The 23,215-nt window shown below is 41.3% G+C and overlaps 1 protein-coding gene across 1 annotated transcript in view; it reads left to right on the plus strand.

Moving 5' to 3' along the window:
- Nucleotides 1-13,732, plus strand: part of NTRK2 (neurotrophic receptor tyrosine kinase 2) — a 203,130-nt gene extending 189,398 nt beyond the window's left edge. Inside the window, exons 17-18 of the mRNA XM_034072840.1 lie at nt 12,145-12,303; nt 13,152-13,732. Coding sequence (XP_033928731.1) covers nt 12,145-12,303; nt 13,152-13,337 — 345 coding nt within the window. The 3' untranslated portion in view covers nt 13,338-13,732. The remainder of the gene's footprint in view (nt 1-12,144; nt 12,304-13,151) is intronic.
- Nucleotides 13,733-23,215: the final 9,483 nt, after the last annotated feature.

Consider the following 23,215-nt stretch of genomic DNA (forward strand, 5'->3'; position numbering starts at 1 on the left):
ATGTCCCATGAATTAGTTGAAACACACTGTTGAAGTTGTCTTTGTTTTCAATTTGTACGGTATACCTCCCATTCTTTTTACTTAGATTATCATTGCTTAACATCAGAATTTTTTTTCATTTTGAAGTAAAACAAATTATATTTTAAAGGAACAGACTTTACAATTCATACAAACTTCATCCTGGGACACTGAACAGCTGTAATCCACTACTTTTCAGTGCTTTTCTACTCAAGTTAGCTTTCCTTCTGCCCCTGTGATAGGAGACATTTATTTTAATCAGAGTGAATCATATCTCCTTCTTTATAGCACTCATCTGATCTTACCTCCAGGGCACTTCATCGTCTTTCCATGAAAGAGTAACCACTCTGTAATGCAGTAACTACTACAGTTTATTAATTATCCTGTACATGTGGCTGACCCAGTATGATACTATGTTGTGTAAAAAACAACAATAGACCAATAGACACAGTTTCTATATCCTTTCAACTTAGCATTTGAAAAGACCTTTGGAAGATGCTGAATAGTAAGATACATTAGCTCCTTCACCTATTTTAATTTCACGTGGTATCTTTCCTTCATTCCACCCTTTTGGCAGAATTGTGTCTAGATTTCCATAAGCATTGCTGGGAAGTTTGGTAAGAACTGTATATTGCAATGTGTGGCCTATATACATAGGAATGTAGAAATAACTTCTCCAAAGGCCCCTCTAGTCCAGGAACCTGTCACCAGTGAGAAACCAGTGCCTGCAGAACAGTATGAAAACAGGCATATAAAGCATATGTTAATATTTCCCTCGTGTACTTTCTTAGCCTCCAGCACCCTCGAACTCAGTTTCTTTCTGGACCAGAGATGGTATCTTTGTTTCTGACAGTCCTTGTCAGATTTTATCCTCCATGAGTGTGTTTAATCACTTTCTGATCTCAGATAACCCTTAGGGGTTAGCAGGATCTCGTGGCAATAAGTTCAACAAGCAATTGTATGTTATGTGACATGGTTACTCTGTTTGTTATGAACCTGTCATTTGCAAATTCCGTATGTTGTCTTCAGGTTCTTGCGTTACGTGAAACTCCTTGATGTCCACACTGCTCATGCTTTCATAGAAACTAATAAGAAGAATTTTATTTCCAGTGACACAAAGCTGACACACAAAATTGAACTGATGTTGCACAAGTAAAGAGAAAATTTAAAGTGTAATAGATGTTGTTCTAGATATTGTTTCAGTTTTTTGACAAGACCACTGGTGGAATTAAATAAGAACTCTAGACATTAGCCCCTTTTGAATAGAGATGAACTAAAGCAGGGTTAATAGCGAAAATGAAAGGACACATGTTTAGCTACTGGGTAATAATCTGCCTTATTCATAATTCAGTAACCTCATGCTAGAGTGGTATGGCTTGTTATGACTGTGAAAATGATGTATTGCTTTTCAGCAAGTGGACATGGCAGGACGGATGATATTTTAAGAGGAGACATTGACTTTGCAAGGCCAGGCATTCAGGCATTAAAGAAATTAAAATAACAATTATTGATTTTTTCTTGTGCTGAGAAGAGTATTTGCCAACATTTTATGAGGGAGAAAGAGCAGATGTTCACCAAGAGAGGAGAGGTTTTCAGTTTTAGCAATAAGACATGATAATTTTTGCAGAGAACGTTTCTTTGCAGTTATATCATCCTGAGATGGGAAAACAAGTCAGAAGACCAAAACATAAATAGTGAAAACTACCCTGAAATGCTGTAACCCTGCAAGTATACAGGATGCTCTTTTAGGAGAGAGTGAAAAAATGAACTGAAAGGTATAGCTTCATTCCAATTTGACAAACTAAGATCCAGATGTGTTAAAGAGACTGAGTATATCCTTGTCACAGAACAGTTAATTTAAGCATATGCTGAACTGTGTTGCTGCTTCCAAGACTGCCACCCTGAACTGCAAAAGGTCTGAGATCAGCAGGGCTCTGGAGAGATGCAGCAGTCAAGCCAGTCACGCCATTGGGCAAGATCAGGGCTGGAACCCATGGGTCAGTCATTCGGGTTCACTGGGCTCGCAAAGTAAAAAGATTACTTTTATCCTGTTGGCAGAAAAAGCATTACTAGTCTTTAGAGAATATACAAAGCGCTGTGACACATTACTGCAATGTCACTCTGTAGGAATCGTGGGAACCTAGGAACGCTGAACATAAATGAGGAAGTCTCTTTTCCAAGGATGTGCAGCTGGTTGCTGTGCTTTTTACTGCATGAATTCAGAGCAACCAACTACTTAAAGACAGAAATCTAAAAAGAAAGGGGGGAAATGATTATGTAATGCAATGCCCGCAAAAGCTGGGGGCTGGATTTGATCCTCTCCAGGAGTGCTGGAGCCTCTCCAAGCACGGCCACCAGCATTCAGCAGGAACAGACTCCCTGTTCCAGCTAGTCCCTGTCCCATCCATGCAGCATCTTATGGTGTGGCTCTAGAGCCCCAAAGCCCTGTTCATATTCTTGTGGTTTAGCACCCTCCAGCAACTAAGCCCCACAGAGCCACTCCCTCTATCCTCAGTGGGATGGGGGAAAGAATCACAGGGGTAAAAGTGAGAAAACTCGTGGTTTGAGATGAAGGCAGTTTAACAGGTAAAGCAAAAGCAGTGCACACAAACAGAGCTTCCCATCAGCGGGCAGGTGTTCAGACATCTCCAGGACAACAGGGCTCCATCTCACATGATGGTTACTTGGGAAAACAAGCACCATCACTCCAATGTCCCACCTTTCTTCTTCTTCCCCTGCTTTTATTGCTGAGCATGACATTGTATGGGATATTCCATGGGTCTGCTGGGGTCAGCTGTCCTGACTGTGTCCCCTCCCAGCTCCCTGTGCATCCCCAGTCTACTCACTGGTGGTTTGGGGTGAGGAGCAGAAAAGCCCTTGATGCTGTGCAAGCACTGTTCAGCAGTAACTAAAACACCTCTTAGTTACCAGCACTGTTTCCAGCACAAATCCTAAGCATAGCCTCATACTAGGTACTATGAAGAACATTAACTCTATCCCAGCCAAAACCAGCACACTGTCAACCCCCTATTATGTACTATTTACAGTAAGCTCAGGTCCTGTACTGTCTAACAGATTCTCACTACCTACAACTCCCCTTTCCATCCTTAGGTATATTACACAGGTATCATTCCCATTCCTATGGACCACCCCTGTAAAATCTCTCCAAAATGTCCACATGCGTCCAAAAATGTCCACTGAGTATTTAGTCAATGTCTTTGGGCTCCATCTGTTATGGTGGTATATCAAGACTGGAGAGATTTTGTTGTGTGGAGTTACTGGGTGCCAAAGCCAGCTCTTGTCAGGTCACTATTGCATTTTCACTGCTTCTCGTAAGGTTAATCTTCCATTGGTTCATGTGGTTTCTGCTATAGTAATTATTCTAGTATGCAGCTGGAATCATGGGTTACAACAATTTAAAGGTATATCTGTTACCTTTTCCACCCTTGGCTGCTTATCCAGATTATTGGGTTTAATGTTGTAATGACTAGTAGCAAATGGTACCTGCCATAGGAATTCCTATAACATGCAACTCCAATCCTGCATTACAAGAGCTTAAAGGTATTTCGATTACAATCTACATCTCTGGTTGCTTTGGAAGAGACCATTGTATTTAACACTGCAATGAACTCCTCCCCTTGACCGCATTCTTATCCACAGACTGCTGTTCCTTAGGAGTGTGTCTGTTCCAAGTGGAGCCTTATCTGTGAGTCACAGTCTCTTCAGTGATATACAGGCTGCAGCATAGACTTGCCAACAGCCACAGTTGCTTTGGGGTGCATCTGATACAGTGTGGCTTTTTCCATGGGCCACAATGCCTTTAGTGATACACCTGCTCCAGCATGGCCTCATGGACAGCCACTGATGCTTCAAGGTATACCTGTTGCAACATGGACTTATGCTTGAGTCATGACCCCTTCAGAGCTAGACCTGCTCTCTAGAGACATACCCATGACCACAGATGATTCAGAGTGTCGCACTCCTGTATAGATTCATCCATGGGTCATAGTCCCTTTGACTGAAGTTCCAGCCTGTCCAGTACAGCAGCACAGAAATAGCAGCAAAGTCCTGGCCATCTGCCAGCCCAGGTATATAGCCATTGCTGTTAGCAAAATAAAATGTTCCCCTGCTCAACAGAGTAAGATGATAAGCAGTACAGCACTACAAAAAGGGAAAAAATAAAAACAGCCACTAATAAGCACAAGATTTGTACAAAGTAAGGTTAGCAAGCCCCATGGCAAGCACAGGAGCCCACCAATTAATAGCTAAACAGCAATAACAGCTATAAATTTGCTGTAGCACACTGCAATCAAATCTGGTTTTAACTTGAACCCTTTGAGCCTCCTGTTGGGCACCAGAATGGACTGTCATAGTTTAATCCCTGCCAGCAGCTAAGCCCCACACAGCCCTTCCCCTGCCAGTGGAATGGAGAAGACAATCACAAGGGTAAAAGTGAGAGAATTCATGGTTTGAGATAAAGACAATTCAACAGGCAAAGAAAATTCTGCACATACAAGCAAAGCAAAACAAGGAATTTATTCACCACTTCCCATCAGCAGCCAGGTGTTCAGCATCTCCAGGACAGCAGGGCTTCATCTTAAGTAGTGGTTACTTGGGAAAAGAACCACCATCACTCCAAATGTCCCGCGTTCCTTCTTCTTCTCAAAGCTTTTACTGCTGAACATGACATCATATGGTATGGGATATCCTTTGAGTTAGTTGGAATCAATGGTCCTGACTGTGTCCCCTCTCAACTCCTCATGTACCCCCAGTCTGCTCACTGGTGGGGTGAGAGGCAGAAAAGGCCTTGACTCTGCATAAGCATCTGCTCAGCAGTAATTAAAATATCCCTGAATTATCACTGTTGTCAGCACAAATCCAAAACATAGCCTCATACTAGGTACTATGAAGAATATTTACTCTCAAAGTTAGCACACATAGCCTTAGCACCACAGTGTTGCCATGGTGAAAGCGAGTTGCAGCTCACAAAAGTGTGGCCAATCAATTCAGCCTTTCGTCTTCAATAGTATAAAAAAGTAAGGCATAAGCCTGGTGTGAATTGATTCAGCGGCAATTTAACAACATTATTTCTTGTGATCTTCCCAGACCTTGACTTGCATCTTATCTGTGTAGCCCCACATGCAGCTTGTTTCTTCATAACTCTGTAAGCTGGCTTCCCTCAGCTCCACCCACAGCCTCCTGTTCTTAGCTGGACCACAAGGCTGCACAAGAGAGATTTAAGAGAGCATATCCGTTTGATCACAAACATTGGGCAACAGGGCTTTGTGTTCACATGCCATATGGGCAGTAGAAGTCGTCAGGCAGGGTACTGACAGATGCATTTTTAATTGGCATGGGGAAATTGCAATATTTGAATACCTTTAGCTCGATGGCAATCAGCAGAAGGCTCTTCTCTGTAGCAGTAATACTAATGTGCAAGAAAGCTGGGTTTATATGGGGATGGATGGATAGATGGATGGATGGATGGATGGATGGGTGGGTGGGTGGATGGAGTGTGCAGACTCTGGGCCAACAACCATCAACTTTTTACACCTGGGTGAGAGCAATCTCAGGCACAGCTACAGGTTGGGCAGAGAAGAGATTCAGAGCAGCCCTGTGGAGAAGGACTTGGGGGTGTTGGTAGATGTGAAGCTTAACATGAGCTGGCTTCAGTGTGCGCTCACAGCCCAGAAAGCCAACTGTATCCTGGGCTGCATCAAAAGGAGCATGACCAGCAGGTCAAAGGAGGTGATCCTGCCCCTCTGCTCTCATGAGACCTCACTTGGAGTATGATGTGTAGTTCTGGTGTCCTCAACATAAAAAGGACATCAGCCTGGAGAAGAGAAGGCTGCGTGGAGACCTCATAGCAGCCTTCCAGTATCTGGAGGGGTCCTATAATGATGCTGAGTTAGAGACTGTAGTGATAGGACAAGGGGTAATGGGTGTAAACTTAAACAAGGGAAGTTTAGGTTGGATATAAGGAGGAAGTTCTTTACTGTCGGGGTGGTGAGCCACTGAAATGGGTTGCCCAGGGAAGTTGTGAATGCTCCATCCCTGGCAGTGTTCAAGTCCAGGTTGGACAGAGCCTTGGGTGGTATGGTTTAGTGTGATGTGTCCCTGCCCATGGCAGGGGGGTTGGAACTTGGTGATCTTAAGGTCCTTTCCAGTCCTAACTATTCTATGATTCTGCAGAATTTTGGACTACTGGATATTTCTGCATTTGACAAACTTCAGTATTTTTTAGTGCCTATGAAGCAGGGTATGGAACATATAAAGCCAGAAAGCGAACAAAGGCTAAGGCATGGTGCTTCTGCAGTCCTTGAAGCTTGATGTTTGCAAATAGATGAAAACAATTTCAGGGTCAGCTTATCTGGCACCTTTGAGAGTGCTGAATTCGTTTAAAGATAAGTGCTGAAAGTGGTGACAAGTGGAATGACATTGTACTTTTGAAAGTGTAACATTTAATACATGGAACAGGAGTGGCAGCTTCCCCTTGGAAGTACTTCTTTGGAGAACATCACAGTTGACTGATCTGGCATAGCAACCTCCTCCCTGTGGGCAGTCAACACCACGCAGAAGCTAACTCACCAGGCTTTCTGATTTGGTTTCTAGCCCAATATTGACTATAAAAGCAACTAGTGAACATAACAAAAGGCTATGGCTGAGCTAGGGAGTCCTTGCTTTCATAAACTGACATTTGGAGGCAAGTACTAAAGTCCCAGAAAGGATCTGTAGAAGTGCAATTCTAAATGAAAATGAACCATTATAATGCAGCTGCTTTCAGGTAATACAACCTAATTTCATTCCATAAAATGGTCATTTTTGCAGCATTTTACTACACTATGGATTTTGAAGTGACAGCATATTAAGTGAAAACTGTAATGCTTTTAAACCTGTCATAACCTTGCCTAGATGGAGTATGAAAGTGTTATTTACCTGCAACTGTAGTCTGCTTAGCACACAACCATTTTAAAATGATGTGTGTCAAGCAGCACTGCAATTACAGTGTGCATAGCAGGAGCTTCATCCTGCAGAGTGCTAATGATATCTGAGAGCTGTGTAATACTTGCATTTATTAAAGCATACACAGAAGGCATTGCTTTGAAGCACTCAGCACCTTCAAAGTTTGCTCAGTGTAGCCCTGTTTTCCTTCTTGGAAAACACCCCTTAGCCTTGCAGAGAGTTTGCCAACACCAAAAAGGCAGAAAGGCACTGCACCTCTCTTAATTGCTATTGTGGCCCAACTTTGGGTGCTGGGACTCAACAGTCCAATAAAGATGAAACAGAACTCACAACTGACTTTCAATTTGTTTCAGGCATCTTACGAGCAGTGTTGTAAAGTCCTAAGCTTCAGTTTAAGAAAGCTCTGTATCATATGCTTCATTTTAAGCATGCTTAACACAACCCTTAATGTTTTCTGAGTTGAGTGAGTGTTGATTTAGTAACCACTGATAGTTAATAGAGAAGGAAATGTTCAATTAGATACGTGCCTTGGCCAGGTCCTTACCTATGTCTTTGATGTAGTTGAACTGAAATCTAAATCTAAACTGACGATGCTCTTGGACCACAGGTAGATGCTCAGCCTGCCACAGGTGATGCTCAGAGTTGCATGTATATCCTCTCTTTGTTGCAATGCCATCTGGCAAGAAGAATAGCCCTTAAAATACTTTAATTGATACTTTGCAAGGCATTAAATACTGTCTTCACAAGGATGCTGAGCCAGTGGAAGTAACTTTGATTGATATTGCCAATGATAGGGATGGAGAGACCTCAGGACTTATCAGTCCTGGATTAGTACTCTGCTCAGTGAAGTTTTCTGCCTTCAGGAACAGAAATGGACACTGCTTCAGGCAAGATGATCTAGGAAGAACACCAAAGAGCCCTGTGGCTTGTGCTTATCTGTACACTGAATTCTCGGTGTCAGTACTGATGAGTCAGTCTTGCTATGGCTACAAAGAGAGACACCTAAATCTGATGTTGTAAATCAGTTCATTGCAGAGCCATCATTTGATGGCAGTTATCATAAGCACTCCAGAGATGTGTTCTTCATATTTACTGAATGACATTGGAAACTCAGCACAGAGTCCTACCACGAATACTCGGTGGTTATGTAGCAAGGAATCATGGAAAAAGAAGCTTTGGAGAGTGTTTTGGATTTTTTTTTAATTGCTTCTTCAAAATCTCTTAATGTAAGATGTAACAATTGATGAAAAACAGAGACACGTGTTTTATTGTTTTCAGCTTTCATTAATGCTTAAGGAATGAGCCAAAGAAATTGTCAAATGGAACCAGTAGCAGAGGCTATATGATGAGCAGACCTTAGAGACAGTATAATATTTGCTAAGACCAAAACTTCTCATCACCAGCTATATTTTAATGGCACTTGCCTTTTGTCTGGGTGTATGTGGCTGCATGTTTCTAAAGGACTAACTTTTCTTACTTTCTAATGAAATATCTCTCAAGATGCAGGTGTGGAGTTGTTTGGTGGCAATGTCAGTTTAGGTTATGGAAAGGGTTAACTTATAAGGTGGGAAACTTAAACTTTTTTTGCATCTCAGTTGTTAGTGTGTTACTTCTAACTCTTCATGTCATTGACTGCCAAAGATGGTTAAAACCCACAGAATCATAGAATGATTTGGGTTGGAGGGAACCCTAAAGATCATTTAGTTCCAACCCCTTCCACTGGCAGGAACAACTTCCACCAGACCAGGTTGCTCAAAGCCGCTTCCAATCTGGCCTGGAACACTGCCAGGGATGGGGCAGCCACAGCTTCTCCAGGAAGCTTGTGCCAGCACCTCACCACCCTCACAGTAAAGAACTTCTGTCTAATATCTAATCTAAATCTCTACTCTTTCAGTTTATAGCCATTCCTTTTTGTCCTATCACTACTTATATTTATAAAAAGTCCTTCTCCATATTTCTCATAGGCCCCTTTTATGTGTTAGAAGACTGTTATAAAGTCCCTCCTGAGCCTTCTGTTCTCTGGGCTTGACTAATCTCAATTCTCTCAGCCTGTCTCTGTAGCAGAGGTGTTCCAGCCCTCTGAGCATCTTCATGGCCTCCTCTGGACTCGACCCAGCAGGTCCACATACCTGTTGTATTGGAGGCTCCAGAGCTGAGCACAGTACTGCAGGTGAGGTCTCACAAGAGTAGAGTGGAGAGGCCTGATCACCTCTCTCAACCTGCTTATCACTCTCCTTTTAATGCAGCCCAGCATACAGTTGGCTTTCTGGGCTGCAAGAGCACACTGCTGGCTCATACTGAGTTTCTTGTCAGTCAACATGCCCAAGTCCTTCTCTTCAGGGCTCCTCTCAATCCATTCTTTGTCCAACCTGTAGCTGTGCCTGGGATTGCCCTGATCCAGGTGCAGAACCTTGCACTTGGCCTTGTTGAACTTCATAAGGCTGCCATCAGCTCACCTCTCAAGCGTGTCAAGGTCCCTCTGAATGGCATCCCTTCCCTCCAGCCTTTTGACCGCACCACAGAGCTAGGTGTCGTCATCAGACTTGCTGAGGGTGCACTCCATCCCACTGTCCATGTTGCCAGCAAAGATGTTGAACAGCACTTGTCCCAGTACCAACCCCTGGGAAACACCACTTGTCACTGCTCTCCACTTGGACATTGAGCCATTGACCACAACTCTCTGAGTGTGACCATCCAGCCAATTCCTTACCCACAGAGTGGTCAATCTGTCAAACCCACTCCTCTCCAGTTTAAAGACATATCCTTCAGGTCTTTCTTGTGTTGGTGTCATGGTTTAAACCCAGCCATAAAGCTCATTAACTCACACCCCCCCTTCTTGCTCCCCCAACTCCCAGAGAGCTGGGGAGGAGAATCCAAAGAATGTAGCTCCCATGGGTTGAGATAAGAACAGTTTAATAACTAAGGTAATACAAATCACTACTGCTGCTACTACTACTAATGATAAAGGAAATAACAAGTGAAGAGAATACAACATCTCACCAGCCACTGACCCTTAATTCACCCCACCCTGCCCGACTGAGCACTGACCGATACCTCCTCCATTCCCCCAAGTACTAGCCCTTACGAGTAACTCCCGGTTACATCCTGGGTATAACGTGCTATGGTATGGAATACCTCTTTGGCTAGCCTGGGTCAGGTGTCCTGTCTCTCTTTCCTCCCAGTCTCCCCTCCTCCCTGGCAGAGCATGAGGCTCAGAAAGTCCTTGGACAAACCAAACATTTGAGCAGTAACTCAAAACATACTTGCTATCAGCAACCGTTCCCAGCCCAAAAGTCAAAACACAGCACTGCACCAGCTACCAAGAAGGAGAAAAAATGACTGCTACTGCTGAACCCAGGACAGCTGGGGACCCCAGAGCTGAACTCCCACAGTACTCCAGGTGGAATCTCACAAGAGCAATATATAAAATACTGATGCATAGAGCCTTACAGCCTTCAGAGGGTTAAACTGTAACACAGACATGAATGGGCCAAAGCATTTAAAAATGTGTATTAATTCTCTGTCAGTAGGGTGCTCACATGTATGTTATTAGTTTAGGTGGAAAGCCACAGGAATTGAGTCCCTTGTTGAAAGGCTCTAAAACCTGTGCATAGCAACCTGCATTGAGTCAGAAACAAATCTGCATTGTAGCCTGGAACTGAAACTGGGGGCCCGGCCTTTCATTCAGCATCCTGACGAAAACATTCCTCCATCACCCACATGACATCTCATGCAGGGGATGGAGAATAAAAGCCAAGTAACAGACCAAGTCTATGAAAGTTTTAGCAATGACTTTCTGCTTTTTAAGGAGTCAGTAGCAAGCGTTGGCTTGTGGCGATGCACAGAACAGGGTTGAGCTCTTACAGCTGCAGCTGTGGTTTTGTGTGTTGAGCTAATGTTGAATTACTGACAAATAGCTGGAAATGAATGTTCTGTGTGATTTAGAAATAATGTGAACCGACTGAACTTCTGTTGTGTTTTCCTTCCATTTGCTTTTTCAACATGAGAACAAGGAGGGCATTGTTTATAACAACATATGTAAAGTCCCACAAGGAGAAATTATATTTTGAACTGACAGGGTCTTGAAAGTACAAATGTGGTTTTATAACTAAATACATTTTCAGGCAGGAAAATGAGAGTTGATCAAAAGTTTGATGTCCTTGAAAGATCTTTCCTTTTTTTTTTTAATCCTAACTTCTTTGGAAGCATTTACAGTAACTCAGAATCACACTGTTTTAAAAACACTTGAGTAGATTTCTTTATTGATGTGATTCAGACAGAATGGGACGTATCAGGAACAATAAATTGCTTAGAAAATGGCAACAAATTTTTTTTTCTTTAAATTCAAGTTAAGGTTAGGAATCCTAATTTTAAGGAAGTATAGCATTCTGGGGAAAATGAAAAATGTGCTAAGAGACTTTTAGAAAGGCATCAATTCAGTGAAAGATCCTATTCAACTTCAGTTAATTTGGGATAGGAGTCCATGTCTTACAAGTTTGTATATTATCAAGGAAATATATCGAAAGGATTGATTTTATATTTTTTTAAAGCTGTGAAGGATTGTGTAGTTAATGCAGAACAGAATAATTTGATGCATTAACTTTGGAAATTATTAACAGAAAATAGCATTGCTTTAACTCACTCAGAAATAGGATATTATACTATACAGATCCTGATTCTACCTCATCATGCAGTCAGACTATGGTATCTTCATGGATTTCAGCTGATATTGCTGAGTTTCCAGGAGATTCGTTAAGTGTAGAATAGATTACATTTCATGAATCTTTTTTATTTTCCTGAGCATTAAAATGGAGAGTAAAACTGGCCAAGTTTAAACTGGGTTGGTAAGCTACGTTAGTTAATAATTTTATAAAGCTTCCTGTTCCTTGGGTAGAGTGTGCCAAGTAAATGTTAAAGATTGGGTTGTACTTCAGGAACAATGTCTTTGGAGATTCTGTTGAGAAACCTATAATAATAGTGATTGTTATTGGGGGAAGAGAAGTTTGGACCATGAATCTCTAGTTCTTAAAAGGTCATTGAGGTGAGTGGTTTCAAATGGAAAAAAAAAAGGAAACCATGGATTCTTCTTATTTAACACCTTGATACTCTTCCTTGTGAAGGTCTAGAGGAATTATTTCTGACTCTTTCATTTGTTTTTCTCAGGTTGGGGGTCACACCATGCTGCCAATTCGCTGGATGCCTCCAGAGAGTATCATGTACAGGAAGTTCACCACAGAGAGTGATGTCTGGAGCCTGGGGGTTGTATTATGGGAAATCTTTACATATGGCAAACAGCCATGGTATCAGCTCTCAAACAACGAGGTGTGTGTAATACATTCTCAAACTGCATTGGGAAGGCTGGCACGTTAACTGTATAGCTTCTCTGGAGAAGGGACAGCAACAAATTTATTCAGTAAAGGCAGGATCCCTGGTATCTGGTGTTCATGGTATTGTCATGAACTCTGGGGTTGGATTTCTTTGTTTCCACCCTTTTCTCCCTGGAAATGCTGGAACTTGTCCAAACAGAACTATATCAGTTGGAATTTAGTTTTTTCCTTTGTGTAGGATAGAGCCTGCTCTGGCTACTGAGACATATCACAAGGCAATTAAAAGGAGCTTAGCTATATCCTGAGTAGGTTTTGGGTGGTTTCAATTCCATACCATACATTTCATTGTTGTGGGGTAATTGTTCAAAACCATTCTTCAATAGATTGAAGTAATTTGGTGATCTTTTGATTTCCAGGCAGTAATAAGTCACCCCTTTCCAGGGATTAGCCACAGTGATACAGTGTAAGGAGGGAGGGTGGGAGAGTCATTGGTGCTCTTTGTGAACAGGTTGAAAACTTAGACTCCTTCTGAGTTAAAGTAAGGTTGACAGATGAGTAGAGAGAAGGATTACTTCCTGGCTATCATTCCCTCATCAGTAAAAGGGGCAACGTGGGCGAACTTAACATCATGAGAGTTATTGCTCCTTGACAACTTAAATTACAGTGATTTTTCCAAATCACATCACGCTGCTCGAGTCTACCTAGAAACGCAGCCCTTGGCAGAGTTGGCTGACTGACTGCCACTAGTGAGGCTGGTGTGGCGATTAGCTGTTAACTCTTCCATAGATGACCCTTACGTACTTGGAACAGCTATGTTGATCCTTTCCTTGTGGTTTCTTGTAGGTGATTGAGTGCATCACTCAGGGCCGAGTCCTTCAGCGACCTCGCACATGCCCCAAGGAAGTGTACGACTTGATGCTGGGCTGTTGGCAGCGGGAGCCTCACATGAGGCTTAACATCAAAGAAATCCATTTACTCCTCCAGAATTTGGCCAAGGCATCTCCAGTCTACTTGGATATTTTAGGCTAAAGTCTAGCATTTCTTTTTATGGGCTGCAGGAATTAATGTGTTCAACTGCCCCTGAACTCTATTAAAATGTGTTCTTAACTTTGACAGTATTAATGACAAAGTTGCGGAGAAGCTTTCAAAGGGCAAGCAATGTGCACTTCTCCATCTGTAGACACAGTACTGACTTTTTAGACATTACTGAGATGTATCTCCTCTCTCTCTCTCTCTCTCTTTCAGTTTCTATCATTTTTTCCTTTTCTCTTGTCTTTCTAATCAATTTGGCTTCTGCATTATTATAACTCTGCATAGACAAAGGCCTTAAAAACCTGATCTGTTATATCAGCAGACTCTTCAGTTTGCCCACCACAACTAACAATGCCTTGTTGTATTCATGCCTTTGATGTGGATGAAAAAAAGGGAAAAAATATATTTGACTAGAACTTTGTGATTTCTGCTGTACCGCTACTGGGAGTTTCTACGGATTCACCTCAATATTTTTTTTGCTTCGCCATGTGGGTGGAAAAAGAAGACTGGTTTTCTCTACATGAAGCATGTTCCTTGCGGAGATAAAGACAGATGGAAAGAAGACAGTCTTGTGTGATATGCTATCTGGAGGAACTAGGAGATCAGATGGCATCCAAACCCACAAAAAAAGCACTGAAAAGATTTGATGAAAGGCAAGAGGGGGTTTAGCACTTTCCCTGAAGAGTCTTTCTGAGGACTAAAAGGATTGCTCAAGGAGGTGCTTTGCCAGCACCTTTCGTTGCCAGATATTAGTAAAGGGGAAAAAGATGCTGCCTGCATTGAACACAATTACATTACAACGTGACAAGCTAAATACACCCCCTTATTTTGTCTTCTGGTAGGATATTGTCATGCCACTGGTATTAAAATGTTCTCCAGCTAGTATTTTTAAATAAAGGCTGAAGCTAGGCTTATTAATGTACAGTGTTAATTTCAGGATCACATGTTGAAATTAAGGATTTTGATAAAATAGGACAAGCTGTAGATGCTGGCTGAGGCAGGTGTATCTTATACTCTGCTTGTCCAGCAGCATATTCCTTCCTTCCTCAATAGTATTTTTTTTCTTTTTTTTATTTTTTTTTTAATTGAACCATGCAAGCACACCTGTGCATGGTCTTTGTTGATCAGTGCCCTTTGTGCAGAAACTATCATTCGTCTTGTAGTACACCCTAGTAGGCATAGCAAACTCATAACAATATAGCATATATTTCATTAGAAGAGGCTAATGGAGGACATTAGCCATGTTAAAATGCCTTTACAATGTTATAGATACAATAGGCTGATATAACATTAATAATCTAAATCATGGAGATCACTGGTTATGTTTGACACATGACAGGGGATAGAGATCTCTAGAGAAAAAATACTACTCTGAGTTTATGGCTTACTATTCAGAGTGTAAAGACTCTGAGCTCAGCACCATGTTTGTATTGGTACTAGTGCTGTCATTACCAACATCCACTTTTTCTTAAATAATTTATTTTTTATTGGATTGGCATAGTATGTGTACAACATTTGCATGGCTACTCTGTTGTTGACAGCTTCATGGGCATACCTGTTATTTTTCAAATGGAAAGTTTGAGGATTTCAAATTTAGAGTTAGGATTATTTTTAATATGAATTCTTACAAATGAAAACCTACCTTACTTACTTCTCAAGACTTCTGCCTCCCTCTGTGAGGGAGCATTACTGCAAAAAAAAAGTGTTCTTTCTTTCAGTTTTCTCTTTTTTGTTATTTTTATCGATATGAGCCAGATCAAAATAGTCCTTCATCTTTGTGTTGGGGATATTTATTTAATAAATTAAGCATTTTATTTTTGTAAGTGTTCCCATAGCACATTTAATATATAATTTGCTTGCATATATTATTTATTAAGCACTTTAGGTTTTTCTTCAGAAGCTTCGAGAGCTAGCTCATGAAGATTCTGAACATTTTCAAAAGAGAGCAGTTCACTGGACACTGATGAAGTTTTACCCTTCTCAATGTCGTTGAAAAGGCAGCATTATAAATAAACATGACAGTGTAACTATAAAGCCATACTCAGTGTTTCTTTAATAAGCTAGATGTTATTTCTTAACCGCTACTGAACTGGAAACACACAAAAAGCCAGAAGAAGCTTCCTACAAAATGGGCCTTAAGATTTTATCTAGACTGTCTTGGAAGTTCACAGAAAGCTAGATAAAGACTGAGCAACCAGTGAAACCCATTCTCTTGAGAATTTGAACGTTGTGTTTTAAAGGGATTTGAGATTGATTTTCAAAATAGTGTTGGAGAAGAAAGGTGTCAAGAGTCTGCTCTTACTGTGCAGTGGGAGGAGGCTGCAGGCTGTGGAGGGGATGCTAAGCTTCTACCTGCTGTATTTTGCGTTAGTTTCTTATGAGCTGAAGAAAAAGGCATCTGAGATGCTGCTTCTATTGGAAAGCAGGCTCCAGCCTGAAAGAAAACAGGTGGGTTTTGCAAGCACTGAAAGAATGTATACCAAAAATAACCACAAAACCCTGAAAATGTACTTAGTGGCATCTTCTTTTTGATTTACTAGTGAGACTATTAGAGTCATTTCAGAGAATAAATAGTATTACAATGCATTGTGCAATAACATAGCAGTATGTTAAACTTCTAAAGGACCAAATGTTCTACAGAGCCACCAGTATGGATAACTTTGACCTATATCATTAATGTTCTTGATAGTGCATAAAATATATATTCACAGTAGACAAGCTAAAAACTGTAGCTATACATAGTTTGTGTTTGTTCATGAAAAAGTGGGTAAGTGTAGCAGAATGAGCAGAGAAGAGGAAGAAATGTGTTCAAATCACAATGAAGGGTGAGTATATGTGCATATTCATCACACTTGCACTGTCAGCTAAATTGTCTACACTGAGTAAATATGACAATCAGGCTCATTTAAAAAGTCTTTCTGGACTGTGCTATGAACTGATCATATATATAATATATATTATATATGTGTGTTTGCATATGGCGTATATATATACACACATAGCATATACATGTATGCCTATGTCTGTTGTATTTTATTTATATATGTGCAGACATGCATGCACATTATGTATGGGCTGTGTGTATATGTATAGATTTACATACACCTATGTTATGACAAATTATGATTAGTGCTAATAATAAATTGATAAAGTCTGCTGAGTAACCAAAATACCTTTTTTCTTTTGAAATTTGTTTTTCTATGTTTGTAAGATTCAATTTTTTAACTAACTGGTGTGCAGCAGAGGCAGTGCTAGAATGCCAGAGATATAACAACAAGCACTTTTCTTCCCCAGATGATTGCATAAAAACATTTCTTCCATTCCCATCTCACTTGCTGATTTCTCACAAGGAAATGAACAGACAATCTTCCAAGCTTGGAAGACAGAGATTGTTTTACTGCCATTTCTAGGTTTGCGCTATTGTTGTTTTGTTGTCCTAGAATAACAGTGCAGCTTTCTTAGCAATTGATACTCATCTGCAGTAACGAAATAAGAATGAGCTGGACTATTCAGACTGCAACAGGACTCATAGGACAATAAGAATGCCAAAATTCAGCAGTAATAATGTCAGCATTCACCACACTCTGTCTGTTACTCTCAATAGATCTGCAGAACTCAGAACTGGCCATGGAGAACAGATACTTGTAAAGCAACAGCACCCCATGATGCATGATGGAGTGTACCCTTTTTTAAAAGGACTTCATTCATTTTGTTTTGGAAAACAATATATCTATATATTGTCTACAGTTTAATACGTAACTGCCTATTTTTTCTGTTTCTTTCTTGTTCTTTCCTTATTGCTTTTGTTCCTTCCTTCTTTCTCTTTTCCTTTCTTTAATTTTCTCATTTCCTTTTCCTTTCTCTCTTCCTTCTCTTTTTTTCTATCTCTGTAACCTCCCACTCCACCTTTCTAAGCATTTGTTTCTGTTGTGGTTGATGTAGACTTATACAAAACAGTTTAAAAAGAATTAACCCAATAAAATTATTAGGTCACTGGATGACTAAGGTACAATGCATATGTGTTAGAACAAGTCTGTGTCTGGGTTGTTGCAGCCTGTAACTACATTTCAAATACTGCTATAAAATGTGTGGGAGGGGGGTTGGGAGGGGCTGGGGAATAGATTGGGGTTTCTAATAGAAGATGATGGTTTTGATAGCACAGGAAGTTGTAGTTTCTTGTGAGGGCTGGGATGAACCCCTGCTGCTTTGAATCAAGAGGTCCTTTAGAGCCTTAGTTAAAACACCTTTCTTTGGGGGGGCTGGGGGGGATATGCTACATTCATCACAAATGTGAAGCAAAAAAAAAAAAATCTACATGTTGCAGGGAAAACACTGTGAATTTCACAATAGCAACAAAGTGACTATTTTGCCATCTTTTAAACATACATCTCAGGAGAAGAAATGGGAAACGATGGATGTGTTATTTTTCCGTCTATGCATTCAAGACCAGGTCTGTAGGGGTTTTTTTGTTTGCTTGTAGAAGGTTCTGAGTGATGACCAGCTGGTATTTTATAAACACTGAATACTTCGGGCAAGGATAATAGAAGCTGCTAGTAATGAGGCCATTACATTTGATTGAACATGTGAGAAAATAGAGATCAAATTGAATTTTTCCAGAGGCCTATATCTTGCAGCTTATATGTATCTTTCTATAACTTAAAGAAAAGCAGCTAAGAATGTTTTATATACATTCTTAACATTAATGTTTAACTGAATCACCAATAGAGAGAGAATCAATTAATTATGAAACATTTGTCCCAGCCCTGCTCTCCACCTATACTTTATGTATATATATTTCTAGATATCGTTCTCTTTGTCACTTTGGTAAAGAGGAAGATATCTACATATAAATATAAACCTCTATATTGTCACCAAACTGTGACCTAGTGTGTAGAGCTATCTTTCTCCTTTCTATTTTCTTTTTATTTTCATTTTAACCCCTAACGTGGTGTCTACGTGGAACTATTTAGTGGTTCTTGTTTTGCAGTTTGTTATAACAAGTCATTGCTTTAAAACTGTCATTGCATCTTGGCTGATTTCGAAGTGATGCCTAGGTACCAGTGTTAAAAGTTTTGTTTGTGAATCATGTGACCAGCTTCTCTCAACATGACATGGAAAGTCTCTTGTATTACAGTGTATTTAATAAAGATGATGTCTTACAATAAACAATGTCATCCAAAAGAAAGATAAAATTATTACATTGAAAGCCCTAAAAATTTCATGAAGTCTTGAGTGCTATTTTCTTTTATTTGAATGTCCTTGTTTACCTCCATTTTTCCAGAAAAGTATGAAAATAAGGAACTGTTTGGTATGCATGCACACATTACATATTTGCATTCAAAAGCTCTGGTCACTGAACTTATAGCTGATGAAAGAGACACGTAGTAACAGGGCAAAGGAATACCCAATTTGAATGTGATGACAGAGTCTTTTTATGTTCTTCATTTTCCAAGTTAGAGATCCTATTTGAATACTTTTTCATTTGGGGATACAGCTTAGCAATACCTGGCTATCTTCTAGCAGAAACAGGCTTTTATATATTTTCTGCCTTTTATATATTTTCTGCCTTTTGCTAAAATTGTCCCTCAAACCACAGCCCCAGTAAAACTGTAGTTTGTCCTTTGTAACTCATGTGAGTCTACAATGAATACATTGTGAACAAATACAGCATTAAATTAAAATCCTTAAAGAACCATAATTAAGATTCAGAATGCAGAGTGCTTAGATATCCAAAGGAAGGTTCAGCAACTTGATTAAAGATTTCTCCACAAGCTATTGATCTAAACTAAGCACTTCAAGGTTAGAATGAAACAATATGGCTGTGTCTACTTCCCTCTGCCAGGAGACTCCTCTGAGATTAGACGTGCTGGCTACAGGCATTCAGAAGGTCAAAGGAAAATAATCCACTGAGAAGAAGCCTCAGGATAAAGTTTGGCCAAAGCTGTGAAAATATCCTTGAACCACACTAAAAAGATTTGTAGGCCGTTGATATTCATCCAGTAACTTGGAACTACCATACCTGCTTTCATGGTAAAATCAGATTCCTGCCAGACTTGGTGTTGCGATCCCAAAATGAAACGCCTCACTGCAGGCAACTGGTTAAAATGAAGCCTGTTTGGCAGCAGTGAGAGCTGCAGGAACTGCCAGCTGAGCCTGTGTAAGCATCACACTGCAGTGCCTGCAGCATGAGCACAACAGGACACACACCTGCCCCACTGTTCCCTTTCATCAGGAATTCTTGAGGCTGAGTGTACATAGCAGCAGCAGGGGGTGGATATCACCTCTCCTCGTTACTGCTACGCATCATGAGACCAGATGAGCCAGCTAAGCCTATGGACAGCCTCAGCAGTACACTGTTTTTTCAGCATGGTAGGTTAGTTGTTTCTCTCCTGTGTAGCCCAGCCCCATCAAGACTACAGTGTGAGCTTCCTTTCCCCATCAGTCCCCCTGCCTATCCACAGTGTCCCAAAGCTGCTCTCCAGCTCATCCCAACCTTCCCAGATGGTCCCTTAGGCAGGCAGGAGGTGTTGATACACTGATATCTGTGCTCCTCCATGATTGAGGGACGAAGAGTTCTATGTGATTTCCTGTCTTTCCCACCCAGACTCGTGTGACGCTGCAACATACATCAGGCCACAGAGCAAAGCCCAACCTCAACACAATGGCTTTTGCCAATTTTATTGCCTTTTGTCCACTGCAACTAGAAGGGTAAAGGTATTATTTCAGGTTGCAGAAGGTTCTTGCAGAAGACCCATTAATGAGGCTGAGAAGCTTCCTGATGCTTCAAAACATGTCAGACTTGGTAGCTTGTTTAAGATCACTCTGCCACAAGGTGCACAACCAACCACAGTCTCCCACTTGCTGTTCAGCCACAGCCTTACACATCCTCACAGCAGCCAGAGACCCATTAGTTTGTACTGAACCTGCCTTCTGCCTAAGGAAGACCACAGCCAGCCTGCAAAGCTGACAAAAGAGTTATGAAATAGCAGGAAGGAATATGCAACACAAGTCCTGTACCTGCTTCTGCTAAGGTGCAACAAACTTCCACAATTGATTTCATGACAAGGCTTTGTGCTAATACTTCATACAGTAATCAATCATCTTCATTACTGTATTATTTTAAAAGTGATTCACAGTGCCTATTGATTACTCCCATTAATATTTTTTAATTACATCAATAACTTCTTTTTAAATCAATGAAAAATTTTACGTCACAAAGAAGGACAACCCTAGAAAAGACAAAAAGAAATCTTAGATGTCATGATGACAAGGTCAGGCATACTTTACTAAACCAGCTCTTAGGCTAGCCCACCAAAGCAGCTTACTAATAGCTGTCGTAAACCACTAAAGAATAATACTTGAAGTAATCACCCAAAGAATCACTCAACTCATTTCTGAGGAGTTCTGTGCTTTGGCTACTTGAGGATGGTTCAATTTGCACAACACAGTCAGGGTTCCTTCAGCATGAACTTCCGGTTGAGAGTTAAAGATCTTAGGGTTTGGGTCTGTTTCTGTCATTGATGCAATGAAGACTACTAATAAAAAATACTAATAAGAAAGATCATAAGCAGAACAAGAGATGTGTGGAAAACCAAATGCTTTAGTTTCTTGAGCTGATAGTCACATTATGCAAAATATGTGTTATCAAAACTTACCACAATTTCAGCTAAAACAGCCTAGACCAATATTAAGAAGGATGCTGATAACAGAAGAGCTTGTGCTCTTTGTGGCTGGGGTCTGCATTTAATAGTATACAAGGACAGAAAAGACAGATGGGACAAGATGACCCAACAGTGTGCACTTGCAGCCCAAAAAGCCAACCATGTGCTGGGTTGCATCAAAAGGAGCGTGACCATCGGGTCAAAGGAGTTGATCCTGCCCCTCTACTCTGCTCTTGTGAGACCTCACTTGGAGCACTGTGTGCAGTTCTGGTGTCCTGAACATAAAAAGGAATGGAATTGTTGGTGCATGTCCAGAGGAGGTCACGAGGATGATTTATAAGAGGGTTCGAGCACCTCCTGTATGAAGACAGGCTGAGAAAGTTGGGGCTGTTCAGCCTGGAGAAGGCTGCATGGAGACCTCATAGCAGCCTTCCAGTATCTGAAGGGGTCCTATAAGGATGCTGGGGAGGGACTGTTCATTAGGGACTGTAGTGATAGGACAAGGGGTAATGGGTGTAAACTTAAACAAGGGAAGTTTAGGTTGGATATAAGGAGGAACTTCTTTACTGTCGGGGTGGTGAGGTACTGGAATGGGTTGCCCAAGGGAGTCCTGAATGCTCCATCCCTGGCAGTGTTCCAGGCCAGGCTGGGTGGGGTTTTGAGCAATCTGGTCTATTGTGAAGTGTCCCTGCCCAGGGCAAGAGGGCTGGAACTGGATGATCTTGAAATCCTTTCTGACACAAACTGTTCTATGGTTCTAAGATCAGAGAGTGAGCAAATCCTTGTTTAAAATGTGATGTAAATATTATCCAAGTAGTCTTGCTGTCCCACTGTCTAACCTTAAGGACAAATAGAACAGACACTCGACAAATCATTTCCATATATTTTGGGTACTTCCTATACAGAATATGTTTCTAAGCCAGCAGAGGATTGTTATGATAAAGTGACTGCCAGTCTCATAGAAGGTCCATATCTGCCACTCTGTTAAACTGACAGTGCTGTTCAGTATGTCACAGCATGGGCAGAGCTGGAGAAGCATTAATTAATCTGAATTTGCCAGCTAGCCCAGTTAGAAACTGTTGGGAATGAAGAAATAATTTATTGGTGATTAGCAGAGAATGGGAATATTGAAACAGGTAACTCCCAGGACAGGCTTCTGCTTAGGGTAACCCAAGTCCTTCTCTGGAAGGCTGGAGTTGCAACAGGAATGACAAGGCATTTAGTGTCTTCTCATTCACAGTATGAAACCAATTTACACCTGGTTTTGTGATGGCTAATCAAAGCAAAAAAAATCTCCTCTCCAGAGAACTTTCCTGTGTACCCTTCTGGAAAGTGCTACCAGACCTGGCCTTGGCAGCACTCTCTTTAAATTGGAACTTTCTTCTTCCCTGGCATGCATTACCAGGGCAGAGCCTTCAAATCTGGCAAAGGCTATCAACTTCAGACTGTTTCATGCCAGTTGGTTTTCACACCTGTAAATGTCCTTTAATTTCTGTGCCCTGATACTGCAGAGATAGCAGATGCTCTCAGTACTTGTGACAGTAGGTGAACAGTATTTATAATCCATGCAAAGGAGAGAAGAAATACCATGTGTGGGAGCCAGCCAGCCTGCAAAGCTGACAAAAGATGAACTTGTGATCTACAGCCCCTAAGCAGCACTGAAAGGCTGTGGTATTTACCCAGGAGCAACATGGGAGGGTCCCTTCTCAGCATGCTCATATCTTACAGCCCCAACAACACCTCTCCCCTCAGACCTGGCAGTATAGGAATACAGACCAGCCACAGCATGGGTGCTCCTGCAAGGGAGAGCACAGCCCTCAGAATCATGTGGCTTTTGGGGAGAGTCCTGGCAACCAAGTGTCCCAAATCCCTGTGCCCAAGAAGCTGCACTGGTTGGGTTTCTGGGTGTGCACATTCTGATAGAGATGATAGATCCAGTGTTGACAACAAGCCTCCTGTCCATCTGTAGTAATGCAACACAGACCCATGTGATGCTGTGGAGGTGGCTGGATGTATCTACAGATTGAACAGGGTGCCTGTGGTGGAGGGCAGCCTGAAACCTGTAAACCTCCCCAGTTCTTTTCTTCAGCCTCTGGAACATTGTAGGGCTGACACTTGAGGAGGAGGGAGGGAGCACAACTTCACTGAGGCAGGCAAAGATCTGAGTGTGCAATGGTGTTGGTCTTGGATTAGTGGGAAAAAGTGTTAATCACT

The sequence above is a fragment of the Melopsittacus undulatus genome, chromosome Z, assembly GCF_012275295.1.
Source record: "Melopsittacus undulatus isolate bMelUnd1 chromosome Z, bMelUnd1.mat.Z, whole genome shotgun sequence".
Classification (NCBI taxonomy): Eukaryota; Metazoa; Chordata; class Aves; order Psittaciformes; family Psittaculidae; genus Melopsittacus; species Melopsittacus undulatus.